This window comes from Lupinus angustifolius, unplaced genomic scaffold (genome assembly GCF_001865875.1).
Source record: "Lupinus angustifolius cultivar Tanjil unplaced genomic scaffold, LupAngTanjil_v1.0 Scaffold_35_76, whole genome shotgun sequence".
Classification (NCBI taxonomy): Eukaryota; Viridiplantae; Streptophyta; class Magnoliopsida; order Fabales; family Fabaceae; genus Lupinus; species Lupinus angustifolius.
In genome coordinates, this window is record NW_017720812.1 from 1 (window position 1) to 14,675 (window position 14,675).

Genomic DNA, 14,675 nt, shown 5'->3' on the forward strand with positions numbered 1-14,675 from the left:
TCATGAGGGGTATGGTTGATACTACCCTCTTTATTCGTAGATTAGATAATCATGTGCTACTAGTTCAAATATATTTTGATGATATAATCGTCGGATCTACTAATGACATTCTTTGTCAAAGAAATTTTGAGATGATGCAGGGTGAATTTGAGATGTCGATGGTGGGTGAGCTGACCTTCTTTCTTGGACTTCAAATCAAACAAATGGAGAGTGGCATCTTTGTTCATCAATCGAAATATTGCAAGAAGTTACTGAAGAAGTTTGACATGGAAAAGTGTATAGAGGCTTTAACACCTATGGTGTCCACGTGCTATCTAGATAAAGATGAAAAGGGAAAAGCAATCGAGGTAACCAAGTATCGTGGGATTATTGGCTCATTATTGTATTTAACTACGATTTGCCCCGATATTATGTTTAGTGTTTGTATGTGTGCTAGATTTCAAGCTTTGCCTAAAGATTCACATTATACTGCTGTAAAACGCATCATGAGATGTTTAAAAGGAACATCTAATATGGGATTATGGTATCCTAGAGATCCCACATTATCCTTGGTAGAAGGGATGTAAGTAGGATCAGAAGAGCACTAGTGAGACTTGTCACTTATTAGGCAGTTCCTTAGTGGCATGGCACATCAAAAAGCAAGCGTGTGTTGCTTTGTCCACCGCCGAAGCGGAATACATTGCCTCCAGTGTGTATTGCGCTCAAATCCTTTGGATGAAGCAGCAACTTAAGGACTTTGGACTTAACCTAGAAAAGATTTCTATAAAATGTGACAATACAAGTGCCATAAACCTATCCAAGAATCCCATTTTGCATTCTAGAACCAAGCATATTGAAATCAGACATCATTTCTTGCGTGACCATGTACAAAAAGACGACTGTGTGCTTGAATTTGTTGAAACTACTAAGCAATTGGCTGATACTTTCACCAAGCCTCTCTCATGAGATACTTTATATGTTCTTCAAAGAGAACTTGGAATTCTTGATGAAAAATATCTTGATTAAAATCATCTAAAAATGTTATTATATGATTCGCATGATTAATGTCTTATATGCTTCAAAATGTATATTTGTTGTGAATGCACTATCTTCCTATTATGACTCATGATCTTGCATGATAAGCTGAAAATGAATATGTGTTTGAGTAAAAATTGCTTGAAATATGTTAGAAATTTATGCATGCTTTTAAAATCCAAAAACCTCTTGACTCTACAAGTTTGATGCTAGATAATCGATTAACTATATTTCTTAATCGATTAGAATGAGTACCAGTAGCAAACATTTCATTTTTAACTAAATTTAATCGATTAAGATTCATTTTAATCGATTACCTGGGCTCATTTTTCTGAAAACCTGGAATTTTAACACTGCTTAATCGATTAAATGCAGCTCTTAATTTATTAACGACAATAGATAAATTAGAATGAATAGCATTTTTTGTCATTTTTACAAACCCTCTCATCCACCTTTTCTCTGAAAATCTCAAAAGCAAACAGAAAATTCGATATCTTAGCTTAATAGAAGAATTAAACTTCACCTTTACCCATTTTACACCTCAATTCATTCAATCTATTTCTCAAATTTTCCAAGAAACCCCATTCTCAATTCCAAACCCTAAGCTTCAAATTCCCCCCTTATCCTTTTTCTCCTCTCATACTCACGGTTTTCAATCAATAATGGAAAGAGGACGTTCGAAGAGGTTCAAGACAATCGCTCAACGCACTCGTAGGCCTCCTACTGCTTCATCTTCAAATCCGAATGTGGGGCACGACCATGGAGATCCCTACTACTCACTCATACTTTAGGAGACTCGGTTGTCCAAGTTTCAGGGAAGGAAACTCACCTACATAAGGTATCCTGGTCTTACCTAGATGGCAGAACAGAATTTTGAGTTTCCGCAAGGTATGCAAGCTCAGGGAGCTGTAATGTTTTTGGAATTAAAGGGTAATCTATACCCCGCTTTGATTAGGGAATTTTACGCTAACTTCCGTTATAAGGATGGTAGATATTGGTCTATGATTTTGGGAAATCTATTTGAGATGGATAGTGATATTTTTATGAATGTGGGTGGCTTATCCACTACTAGTGTTAGCCTGGGTGATTGTGAATGGCTTAAGGATTTCGATGATGTTGAGGTATATAAATCATGTCTGAGAGGTCCCCATCTGTATGTCTAGGGAGAACTGACTAAAGCTGGTTCATTATCGGTAGAGAATAGATTGCTTCACTATTTGATTGCATATATTTTAGTTTAGATAAACACTAATCATGCACAACCAACTGTTAATGATCTGAAATTTATGTATGTCGTGAAGGAGAATATAATGGTTAATTGGCCTGAGGAAATCTGGAAGGTCATGTATAATGTCTCTACATTGTAATCCAAGTTGTTGTCCTACAGTATCTTCATATCGAGAATTATTAACTATCTGCATACTTACGTATCTGGCATCATCGTCACAGAGACTTCTGATAAAGATCACCTTGTTGGTGAAAGCCTTATCCACAAGATGGGTATCTACAGGTATGGAAGTACTTGACAATACCAGGAGGATTACACTATCGTGGATTTGGAGCTATCTGATGATGAGGATCAGGCTGGTACAGATCAGCCTAATACAGAAACTCAGGGGGAGCCATCTAGAACTGCGCCACAGGAACCATCCTTTGGATTAGCTCAGTTGGATGCCATGGAGCAAAGGCTGAATAATAGAATGAACTTACATTTTCAGTCTTTAAAGGACTCCTAGCATACTGATTTCGAACAATTTGAGGAGCATCAGGTTGCCTACTTCGATAACCACTATCAGACTATGAGAAGCTTTGTCCAAAACACTTTTGAGGCACAGAATGAGAGGTTTTGTGTAGAATTTGAGAAGCTGATATTCCTCATCCGGGGTGATAGTAGTCTGGTCGTACCTGATAACAGAGATCCTCCTCCACATCCCTAGATAGAAGTAGACCTTAGATTGCCTTAGGTTTAGTCCTTATATATGGCTAATTTTTAGGATTTTATGCTACTTTGTAATTTTGAGACATATTTTCTCTATGCTTTTTGGGTTGTAACTCTAACTATTTACTTTTGCTGCACTATTGTGGTTTGATATGTCTGCCATTTGAACTTAAATCGTTACTATTTTGGTTTTAATTTGCTTGCCTAACATTCCTATCTATGTCAAATATAGCATGAATACATGTTTAATGGTCCTTGATCATGTTTGGTTATATGTCTCTCTTATGTTTGACTGAGCCTACTGTTTGAATGTTATAATATAAATGCTTGATCATTCCATGCTTGATCAGTTCACGTATAACCTCCCATGCTATTAAATCAGTCATATTGTTGTTTTCTCTGGTTTTAATCGATTAACCTACTATCTTAGTCGATTAAATGTTGATCAATGTGTGCACTTGTTCAATTTTTTCAACAACTGGTTAATTAATTACATTCCCAATATTAATTGATTAATTACAATTTGAGTTTACTTCATTTCTCTTCTTTATTTTGACCAAAATTTCATTTAGTTTATCTTCTTGATAATGTCAAAAGGGAGAGAAAGGTTGTTTTGTTGTTTGATGTGTGCAGGTTGTGAAATAAATTTAGCTTCCATTGTTGTTATGCGCTTTAACTTTGAAATCAACAACCATGCATTTTGTGACCATCTTCAAGCTATGCATCAAAACAAAATTTGGTGTTAAGTTTGTCATCATCAAAAAGGGGGGATTGAAAGTGAAAAGTGTCAAGATAGCACTTAGCTTGCCTATGTTTTCATGAAGACAAAGGGATTAATGAAAGCTTAAAGATAACTCAACTAATCAATATACCAAAGATTCAAGAGCTTCATGTCTAAACTAGAGTCTCAGATATATGTCTTAGTTACTGAGTCTAGGTTAGGTAAACCTAGATGCAAGTATCACAAGTTCTAAAAACTATCATATCATTTATATGAGACATGTCATCTAGCTTGTTATCTGTTCATGCATTAATCATACATGTTATTTGTGCATCTTAGGCATAACATAACGATAAGACATGTATAGTTGATAAGCATAACATATAGGTAGTTTAACATTTAATATCTTAATTGGAAATATGCCAGTTAATCGAATAAGTAAGGCTTTAATCGATTAACGTGAAAAAAGTTTTAATCAGTTTCAACATATAACTGAAAAACAAAATTCGGTTATTCTAAACAGCCTGTTAATCGATTAACAGGGCACTTAATCGATTAACTGGGCACAAAACAGCTTTTCAATATAAACTGTGTTTTTACCCCATGCTTCATACATTCATTCATTTTTAGAATTGCTAAGTTGCATATTTTCGTATTCTTTGTATGTCATATAGGCAGAGAGAATTGCATGTGAGATTAGTGAGAGATAGTATCATGCTTAGGGATTAAAATGTCATCCATTGCATGTGATTAAATGTATTCATCATTCTATCTTTCTTGCATGATTCTTTCAATTCTTGTAGAGATTTCTTAGAGTAGAAATTACATGTTCTTCATGATTCTGATCTTATACATATTCATAACAATTTGAGATTTTTATAGGGTTTATAGCTTGTTCTTAATTGTAATATTTGAGCTATTTTGTGCTTAACATCACTCTATTTTTGTTGTGATATTTGTAACAAGGAAAGTCGTCTCTTGGTGTCGTACCACCAACGAGATACAGAGAGTCTTCACCAAGACTTGGAGGTCTTGAGTTTAGAACATACTCTTGGCTGGGGCTGGATCTTAGGAAAGATTTTCCTAGGCGATTGGGTAAGGTCAAACTAAGGTATAGGTTCTGGGAATTCAAAAAGGTAGCGTTCAAGGTCTTGTAATTGGAAGTGTGTATGTAAGATACACTGGCTTCAATTTTTAGTGAAGAAAATCTCCCATATTAGAAGGGAGGATTGGATGTAGTTTTGCAGTGAACCGCAAAACGAACCAGTATAAAAACCTTGTTGCAGGTTGTTTCTTACCCTTATCTCTTTACTCTTTTAAAGTGTTCTTAATTGCCTATTGTAGCTGATATTTTGAATATAGTAACTTTGCCCTATAAAGATCATTTTTGTTCAAATATATTTGCCATATCATTTCTGTATAATCTATAAGTGGTTGTGTAATTGGGCCATTCAACAACTGTTAATTCTATGTGACTTAATCGATTAAGGCAGTCTTTAATCAATTAACTGGGTGATTTTCCATAATAGAGCTTTGGTGCAAATAGCGATAAGTGGGATCCGTGACACCTATTCAACCCCCACCGCGACACCTATTCAACCCCCCCCCTTATAGGTGTATTATGTCACTGATACCTAACATTTTCTCTCACACTCCTCATACCTCTCCTTCTTCAAAGGCTTGGTAAGGATAATAGCCAACTGATTTTCTAAGTTGCAGAAATATAGCAACACTTTCCCTTTGTTAACATGTCCTCTAATATAGTGAAACCTTGTCTTAATATGCTTGCTTCTACCATGAGCAACATGGTTCATTGCTAGATTAGTTGTAGATTTGTTGTCTATCATTAGCTACATTTCATCCTCTATTTTCAACCTCAATTCATTAATGCATCTAGCCACACACCTCGGTATGCACTCATGCTAGTTGCAATATACTTAGCTTCACATGAGGATAAGGCAACTACATCTTGCTTCTTGGAGCACCAACTAACATGAGCATTGCCTAGCTGAAATAAGTAACTTGTAGCACTCTTCCTATATGATTTGTCTCCACACTAATCTGCATCAGAGAATCCAATTATCTTGTTGTTGCTACTGCTATATAGTTTTGTAGGAAACATGATTCCGTAGCCAATGGTTCCTTTCAAGTATCTCAATAGCCCTTCCACTGCACCTAAGTGAGCTTGTTGAGGAGCTTCCATAAACTACTTACTAAACCAACTCCATATGATATGTCTGGTCTAGAGTTGCAAATGTATTTCAATGAGCCTATCATTTGCCTAAACAATGTTTTGTGCACATGCTGATCAGTTTCTTCTTGGCATAGCGAGTTTTTTCTTGGCATAGCGTAACTCCAATTTCAATAGGGATAGCAACTGGATTGCAATTCATCATTTGAAATCTTTGTTATACATTAGCAATGTATTTGTTCTAGTGCATAAAGATTCCATGTGTGGCCTTCTTGAATTCTATGCCCAGAAAGTAGGATAGTTCTCTTAGATCTGCCATTTCAAATTCATATTGCATCTCATGCTTGAATGCTAACATATTATTGATGTCTCCGCCTGTTATGAGAAGATCATCTACATAAAGACATAGTATAAGATATTTTGTGTCCTTTCCCTTTACATACACATCATGTTCAGTGGTGCAATTCATAAACCCAAGTTGAAATAGGAATGAGTCTATTATTTTGGTTCAGGCTCTTGGAGCTTACTTGAGTCCATACAATGTCTTATGTAGTTTGTACACTTGTTCTTCTTTCCCGCTTGCCATGAATCCTAGTGGTTGTGTCACAAACACATCCTTCTCTAGTGGTCCATTTAGGAAGGTTAACTTCACATCCATTTGGTGAATTTTCCAACAATTGTAGCTGGCAATGACAATACAAGTCTCATTGTCATAGAAAATCTATTGTTGTTTGTCATTGTGCAATTCACTCCTTTTACAATGCTTCTTCTCCACTTGTTTTTGTCTCAATTGCTTCTTGATGATTTTCTTGGATTCACATAGAATCTAATTCTCCTCTTCTTCTGTTTCACAGGTCCCTTGCCTTGAGTCTTTTTTATCCAAACAGAATCTTTGTTGAAGGCTCTTGATACTACTGCTGAAGTTGCACACCACATAGGTTACAGAAGAACAAGAAAGAATAATGAATAGTAGAATGAAGAATAGAATGAGCAGTAGTGTAAAGAGAAGAGATGAGAGAGTTTGAGGTATGTGTATATTGCAATTGTATATTGAGAGTGGATTGAATTTACATTGAATGATTACCTCCTATTTATATCATTAAATCAACTAACTACCTTCCTAAGAATAGAAAAACTAACACAACTAACAAATCTGGATTATATTTTCTCTAATAATTGTTTAGTTGACTAATTAGTTGGAGATTTTACTTTTAATATAGATATGTGTACTTGTAACATTCATCAATCAAGCAAAATTCAATTAATTCCAAGTCAAGTCTGTCTTGATCACGTTTTTCCTATTCTCTTCTTCTACTTTGTTGGTTGTTTAGTTCCTTGTCTCCATAACCATGCCAAGTGGCATTTCAATACGTCTTCCCTTATGCGATGTAGTTTGGTTATGGTTCTAATCTTTGTAAAGACTTAATTAGATTTCCGAATTTTTGGATATTGAAAATTATGGTATATAAATGTTGATCATACTGACCATTTCTGAATATGTTTTACTTTTCCCTTATCGATGTTGGAATGGTGTATTATGGCAATAAAATGGTGTTGAACGGATATGTGTTCAGTTATGGCTTTGCATTTAATAATGGAAGAGGGAAATAAGGTTATGGGTGTTAACAACGAACACTTCATTAAAAAAAAATCTAAAAACATAAAATAACATATTTATATTACTTGGAGAAAGCTAATTAGGAATATAAGGACACATTTATTTTAGGATAAGTGATGCCCATTAGTCAAGAAGATGCTCTTTTGAGCTTTAGATGCATTCCTTGGCCTCTACTAATTTTACTTCGTTCTTTTTAACGTTAACAGATATATTGAAGACATTTTTTAAGAAAGGAAGTGTGAAAACTTTGTATATGGAGAAGTGACTTAATTTTTCAATGTTATTCTACTTCTTTTATATACATTAAATAATAATTTTAACACACTGGCACAACCATTTTTTCACGATTTAATTTCTTGCCTTTTGTGGACCTTTGGTGTTATAGCAGTTTACATGGGCATCATCAAAGAGAGGCTGCAGACAAACGCTGCCAGAGTAATGAGATGCTACAAAATAGGGTTCTCCGAGTGAATTATCTTTACTTGTGTTAAATGGTATCTCATTTTTTTGTCTTAGGCTAATCAAAATGTTAACTTTTGTTACTTTTTATTTTTTAAATTTTATTTTACTCATATAACAATAAGTAACTGATTCGAGACAAGAAATTAGATATCATTAAAGAGAGGTGATCCATGTCCTTCTCTACCGTTAATATCATGCTCAAATTTAAAAACATAAGTTTTGATACTTGTTACCCATCCACTCGTGTGGACCTTCAACAAGTATGAGCCTTAGTGGAATTATTATGCCATTGAGATTATTAATAAATATAAAAAATTTCAATCATTTAGAAAAAAAATCCAAGATTATATATGAAAAGAATTTGAAAATTATATCTATTAAAAAGGATCATGGTTACGAATTTGAAAAATAAACTTGACACCTTGTGATAAAAGTGGTATTGAATATAAGTTTTCCACTGTTAGAACTCCACAAAGTTGAAAGAAAAATACCTTTAGTCCACAATTGATTGGATGTGAATGAATGAATCAATAGAGAAGGTTTACACTTAGAACTGGCCAATCAACAATGAAATAGAAAAACAAATTGTTCAAACACAATTAATTTAAGAAGATAGGGAATAAAAATGCAAACAAGGTAGTTTCCTATTCAACCACTCCATTGTGAAATGCCCTCGGTCCTCAAGTTATATGCCTAGGAGTTCCCTTAAATCATCAACCTCTAACAAAGTGTTTGTTACCATTTGAAACAAAGTCCCCTTCAAATCTTTTAGAGTTTGTTTGTGAATTGCGTTTTGGAGGAAAATGAAGTGAAAGGAAAGGTTTTTAAGACATTTTACAACTGTATTTTATGATTCTGAAGTATTCTTTTTCTCGTCTTTTCCCTCCAAAAGTTAACTCAAAGGATCTTTAAGCTATTTTTGGGAATATTGAGGGAATGATAGGATTATGTGGCAAGGATGGAGAATGAAGGGAATGAGAAAGGAATGCAAATCAAGTTAAACCTCTCCTTTTACCGGGAGAGTGAACTTAGATGGGAGGAGACAATCCAAGAATATTGTTTTATTCTCCCTTTAAAATCAAATTAACAATGAGAAATGGACAAATATGTAATTACAAAGTTTTAATAAAGGCACTTAGATACTTTTATATATTTGTCTCTATAAAAACCTTAAATTTGAATAATTATGAAAATAAGCATGTAGAGGGTTTTAGAGGACTCCAGAAAACCTTCAAAATCTTTTCACTCTTCTCCAACTTTCAAATAATGGAGACTCTATCGAAAGTCATTTATTTCCTTTCCTCCTCTCCAATACAAAACTCTCTAACATAACCTCAAGTACCTCCCCCATTATAGCCTCAAAACCAAAAGGATACCTCCCCCATTCTTTAGTGTAGCAAATACTAAGAATTGGAAAAATGAAGGGCTTTGTTTGAGAATTAGAGGGAAAGAGAAGAAGATAGATCAAAGTGCTAAGGAGGAAAAAGAGAAGGAGAATGAAAGGCAAATCAAGTTAAAACCCTCCGAGTATGAACTTTAGATTGAAGGATAATAAAATAATAAAAATGTAAGAATATTTTTTCCTTTAAAAATGTAATTAACAATGACAAATGAACAATAATGTAATATATAATTTTACTGAAAACATTTAGATATTTTGACATTTTGTCTCCAGAAAAACCCCAAATTTGGGGAACTATCAAAATAAACATGGAGAGGGTTATAGAGAGATTCAGAAATCATTCAAAACCTTTCCCCAAGTGAGATGATTTCCAAAGCCATCCAATTTTTTCCCTGTCCAAAACCACACTCCCATATGGTATAAGGAAATCCATTGTCTTCAACCTCTTTTACATTAGAAATATGAAATTCTAGAGTCGTGGTTTAGGACCATTTCTTCTTGGTATCTCTAATGCATCATAATGACCAAACCCATGATAAAGAACTCTAATTGGATTTTCCTTGCCATATTCTTGGCCATACTCAGCAATTGATATCAAGCCACCAGCATCCTGATCATACATGTACACTGTGATGGGCATCCTGCAGAATCGGCCAGCCACCAAATCAACCATGTAGAATACATAACTGCATAAAGATAAATTCACTGGCCCACAAGGAAGAGAAGCACTTACTTCAAAACATGTGAAGCAATGAACAATTCAGGCTCACCTCCCCACACATGAGGCTTCCTTATTTTAGAAATATATGTATCAAAATCACCTTCAATAAACCTGAAGATATCATGAGACAACCATATTCATTATCAAAACAATCATTCATTATTTTCATCACTATACACTCTACAAAGAAACATCTACTATTCTTATAGACCGACATTATTATACTAATTTGTAAATATTGCGATCTAGTTTTGATACATCTGCTCCAAAAGGTCTTGAATCGGTCGTCATATTAGTAGAAGTAGGGCAAAATATTAAAGGTATTTTAATTTTAATTCAATAAATAATAGTTTATACATAATAGTTCATGAATGGATCCTACTATTTTTCATCTGTGGTATAAAAATACTTGATCCCTTATAATAAATGTAAGTGATGTAATCACCAGAACGCTATGGGTATCCAGTACAGATACTCACCACTCTGTCTCTTCCCTTCTTTTAATAAACTCATCAGCAACCTGACAAATAGAACAAAAAAAGATCAAGAGTAGTGGCAGCTACAAATATTAGAGAGGAATCCACTAGGTAAAGTTAGCAACTGATTAGTCAATACTGCATTCAATTTTTGTGTTGTGTTATTCAATTTGTTTTTTGTTCACTTGGGGGAGGGTTCTAAAGTGTAATTGCATGAAAGAAGGAAATATTTGAAGCATACTCTGGTACGTAAATCATCTGCTAGCTCTCTCTGATAACTTTCACTAGGAGGGGGTTTTCCAGACCTCAAACAAGCCCCATGAGCAATAGAGCGAAACAAACATCTTCCATCCCCAGGTATTCCTGCTCAGTATGATAAGCTTCATTCAGTGAATAAACACAAACGTCCAAGTTCCTATCCATGCCCATTTCAACATATTAACGTGTAAAAGTGAATCTATGAATAGGCTATGTATCTAAGTAAACTCTAAGAAGAATGTGCAGCTAACCAGTTACAGAATAGTCGGTGTAAACTTTCTTCCCATGTGAGAAATTAGTATTTGACTCGTATTTGTTGCAGTTAGCTTTCTGATTCTCATTTTCAGAATCTGTCTCAGCATGTGAAGTTTCAGGACTTAAACTACATACAAGTAATCCAAAAGTTAAGCTAACCGATGTGTGTGTCCAAGCTGTCAGTCCCACATTACTTTTGACTTTAGGAAGCATATTTTGTTTAGGTAACAAGAGCCTCGCATTCATACTTTTGCATGTGAATGAAATCTCGTTATGCTTCTTCCAAGGTATTACGGAACAAAAGAATTGAATGTTGCCCCTTTGCCTGGAGCCACATGATCCAAGGCAGCCTCCTTTGAGTGTTTGGCACATAATAGTTGAACGAGAGGATTTTGTGCAAATAGAAAGACCAGCATGATTTATCACTGACTTCCCAGGACTCAAGCTGAAAGAAGACGATCTGGATATTCCTCGCGGTGTAAGACCAATGGTGTTGCTACTCATCAGCAGCTTACTATGATGACCTTTCAGGACAACTGCATTTATTGAAGATTGACTAATAGAAAAACAAACACTCATGTTTTAATTGCCTGCACCAAATCAAAGTATATCCATCAGAAACTATCCGAAGTATTATATGTATTTTGACATTTATCTCCCCACAAAAAAGTATTATATCAGTGCCTAGCTAAATTCTGAAGAGAACCAGTTCACAGGATTTGTAATTTTGTCATGTTCATCATGTGCATATAAACATATCACTTGAAAGTTAGTAATTTAGTATAAATTGCATCATTATTATTACTTTAAACTAATAAATACAGTTTTAAAACACCAAGACAGTCATTAGGGTAGTTCTTGGTAACCAATTCATCTGAGGCTCAGAATGTCAGATTACTAAAAACAAATGCTATATAGTCCAACATTAGGATTAGTTAAAATGGCATTCAATAAAATACTAGAAATTTAACTTATGGTCAATTTGAAGTTCTTAAATTTGTTAGGGATAGTGAAGTTAAAGTGTTAAACTAAGCAGATAGATAAGATAGGCTAACTAAAACTTTGTATTTTAAACACATGCCTTCAATTTCAAGAACAAAGTATTAGAGCTACATCAAATAACTGCTATCTAATAGTCCTTAACTTTACCGAAAACGAATCAAATTAAGCAACTACATCCTTCCTAATTCTCATTAAACCAAAAGCAATAATTTTCTGAAAGAATTATCATGAAGCATACATAAGACATTAACCTTATAAAAATATCCAAAATATTAGCTCATTTATGACAACATGAAAATAACTCTTTTATAAGTATTTAGTATTATTGAAATTATCTATAAAATCTCTCCAAGCATTTTAATAAAATATCTCTCTAAAATATAAAGTTTATCTCTTTAGAACACTAGAGGCCATATCTCTCATCCTCACCCTTTGAAGGCCAATCCACGAATTTGAAGAAAACGAGAGAAAGGAGTCACTGCATGGTGGTGATGTACCTGGATGTCTCTGTTATGAAGGAGATGAAAAGGAAATGAAGAGTGCAGTAAAAGGAAAGAATGAGGAGAGAAATTGAGGTTTTATGATGGTGGAGAAGGGGGAGAAGGGGGAGAGAGAGCAGGGAAGAGATCGATGAAATAAATGACTGAGAATGTGCAGTACAATTTATTAGGATAGAAAAAATATTATTCATTTTTTTTTATTTTTAGGTTTTACTTTTAGTATTTAAAAAATATGATTTTAGTTTCTTATTTGTTTAATATTAAATTTATCCTTTTATCCTTCAATAATGGGTTTTATATTGAAATATATCAAATTCTAGGAAGATTTCTTACCAAATATGGGAATTAAGTTGTACACCAAAAAAACAAACTTTATACTAATTATAATTACAAAAAAAATTGACAAACATTTCACATGATAAACACTATTATGAGAGAAGAGTAAAATTGATAAACATTAATAAAAATATATGGAATAATTTAACCTTTTTTTTGTTAAATGGACAAATTAAATCCAAGATAAAATAAAAAATAAAAATAGTATTTTTGACAATTTTTTATATCTTTTTTATGGTTATAAGTAGGGTGAAAATATGAGAGGTCAAAAATGATGATATAAAGATCACACCCATATGTAATATATGTTTTTTTATATTTAATATTTATTATCTAATATTTCATAATAAAAAGGTAAAATTAGTTGCAATTTATAAAAAGTAAAATATTCACGATTGCAATTTATAAATATTTATGTGCCAAAAAATATTTATATTTTTAAAATTGGTTTTGCTAACTATTATCCTTAATGATATTAGATAAGAAACAAGTGTAAAGTAAACTTAAAATGCTGGTCATAAAAAATTAAAGTAAATTTCACAAACTTCTCTTAAGTTTTAATGAAATTATTGTACAAATTATCCCTTCATTTTTTTTTGTACCTACACAAATACACCTAATTTATTTATGCACATTACAATGACTAATTCTATCGTTAGTAAAGTGTTAAATGGAATTGTCATGTCATATCATATTTAATGAAACCTAATTCTCCTCAATATCGTTAGTAAAGTGTTAAATGGAACCTAATTTATTTAATGAAATACTATGACAAAAGTACAATTTTCTAATTTCACGTTATTCTTTCTTCTCCATTAATGTTACAAGCAATTAACATAATTCTCCTCAATACTCATATTCATTTCTTACTTTATCTCTTAAAGTCTCTTAAAATGTCCAACAAATCTATCGTATAATCAATCACATTAAGATAGGAAATGACTACTGGAGAGGAAGTTGAGAAATTGGATGCACAACTTCTAGAAGGTGGTGTCTTACTTATAGAGAATTTAAGGTTCTAAAAGGAGGAGAAGATGACTTTAATACTTCATTTGGATGATAAGAGAAAATAAGAATAGAGAAATAAGTGAGAAAGAAAGAAGTGAGAAATAGAGAGAGAAGAATTAGAGTAGATTTTTGTAATGTTTAGTATAAGAGAATAAGGAGAAAAAATGAATAAAAATTATAGAGAAATAGGTGAGAAAGAAAGAAGTGAGAAATAGAAAGAGAAGAATAAGAGTAGATTTTTGTGATGTTTAGTATAAGAGAATAAGTAGAAAAAATGAATAAAAATAGATATTTTCTTCTCTTATTGTTTTGTTTGATAGAAAATAAAAAGAGATGAATAATATTATGGTTCAAATGACAAAAATATCCCTAAAATATAAAAAGAGAAAGAAAATTGTTGCTTTATTATTAATTAAAAATAAATATTATAATTTTATATTATATATTTTATTATAATTTCAATTGTTTTTAATTAATATTTTATATTTAAAAAAGATTTATGTATGCTAATAACATTTAAAGCAAGAGAAAAGATGTATAAACGGTTAATATAAGACTCTTCTACACTATCACTATATTATTCACTATTCATTTTCAATTATCATTTACTATTAAATAAAATTAATACAAATGAACGACGGTTAATACGTTGACTATGTATAAATTTTTACACTATCAATACATAGATATTACACTTTTAAAACAAACAAATAGAAAAGTTTGGATATATGTTAGAGATTTCAAATAAAATCATTATTCTCTCTTCACTTTC

General features: G+C 32.7%; 1 protein-coding gene across 2 annotated transcripts; it reads right to left on the bottom strand.

The window, feature by feature from the left end:
• Positions 1-9,688: 9,688 nt before the first annotated feature.
• Positions 9,689-12,695, bottom strand: LOC109338672 (OTU domain-containing protein At3g57810). Of its 2 annotated transcripts, XM_019575958.1 has the most exons (6): positions 12,557-12,695; positions 11,054-11,647; positions 10,786-10,907; positions 10,548-10,588; positions 10,081-10,179; positions 9,689-9,988 (listed from the first exon to the last, which is right to left on the bottom strand). In XM_019575958.1, the coding sequence occupies exons 2-6, from the start codon at positions 11,634-11,636 to the stop codon at positions 9,817-9,819; spliced, it is 1,017 nt and encodes a 338-aa protein (XP_019431503.1). In that variant the 5' UTR covers positions 11,637-11,647; positions 12,557-12,695; the 3' UTR covers positions 9,689-9,816. The 2 variants fall into 2 exon arrangements, with proteins under 2 accessions (XP_019431503.1, XP_019431502.1); XM_019575957.1 differs by lacking the exon at positions 12,557-12,695 and having other exon boundaries at positions 9,690-9,988; positions 11,054-11,742.
• Positions 12,696-14,675: the final 1,980 nt, after the last annotated feature.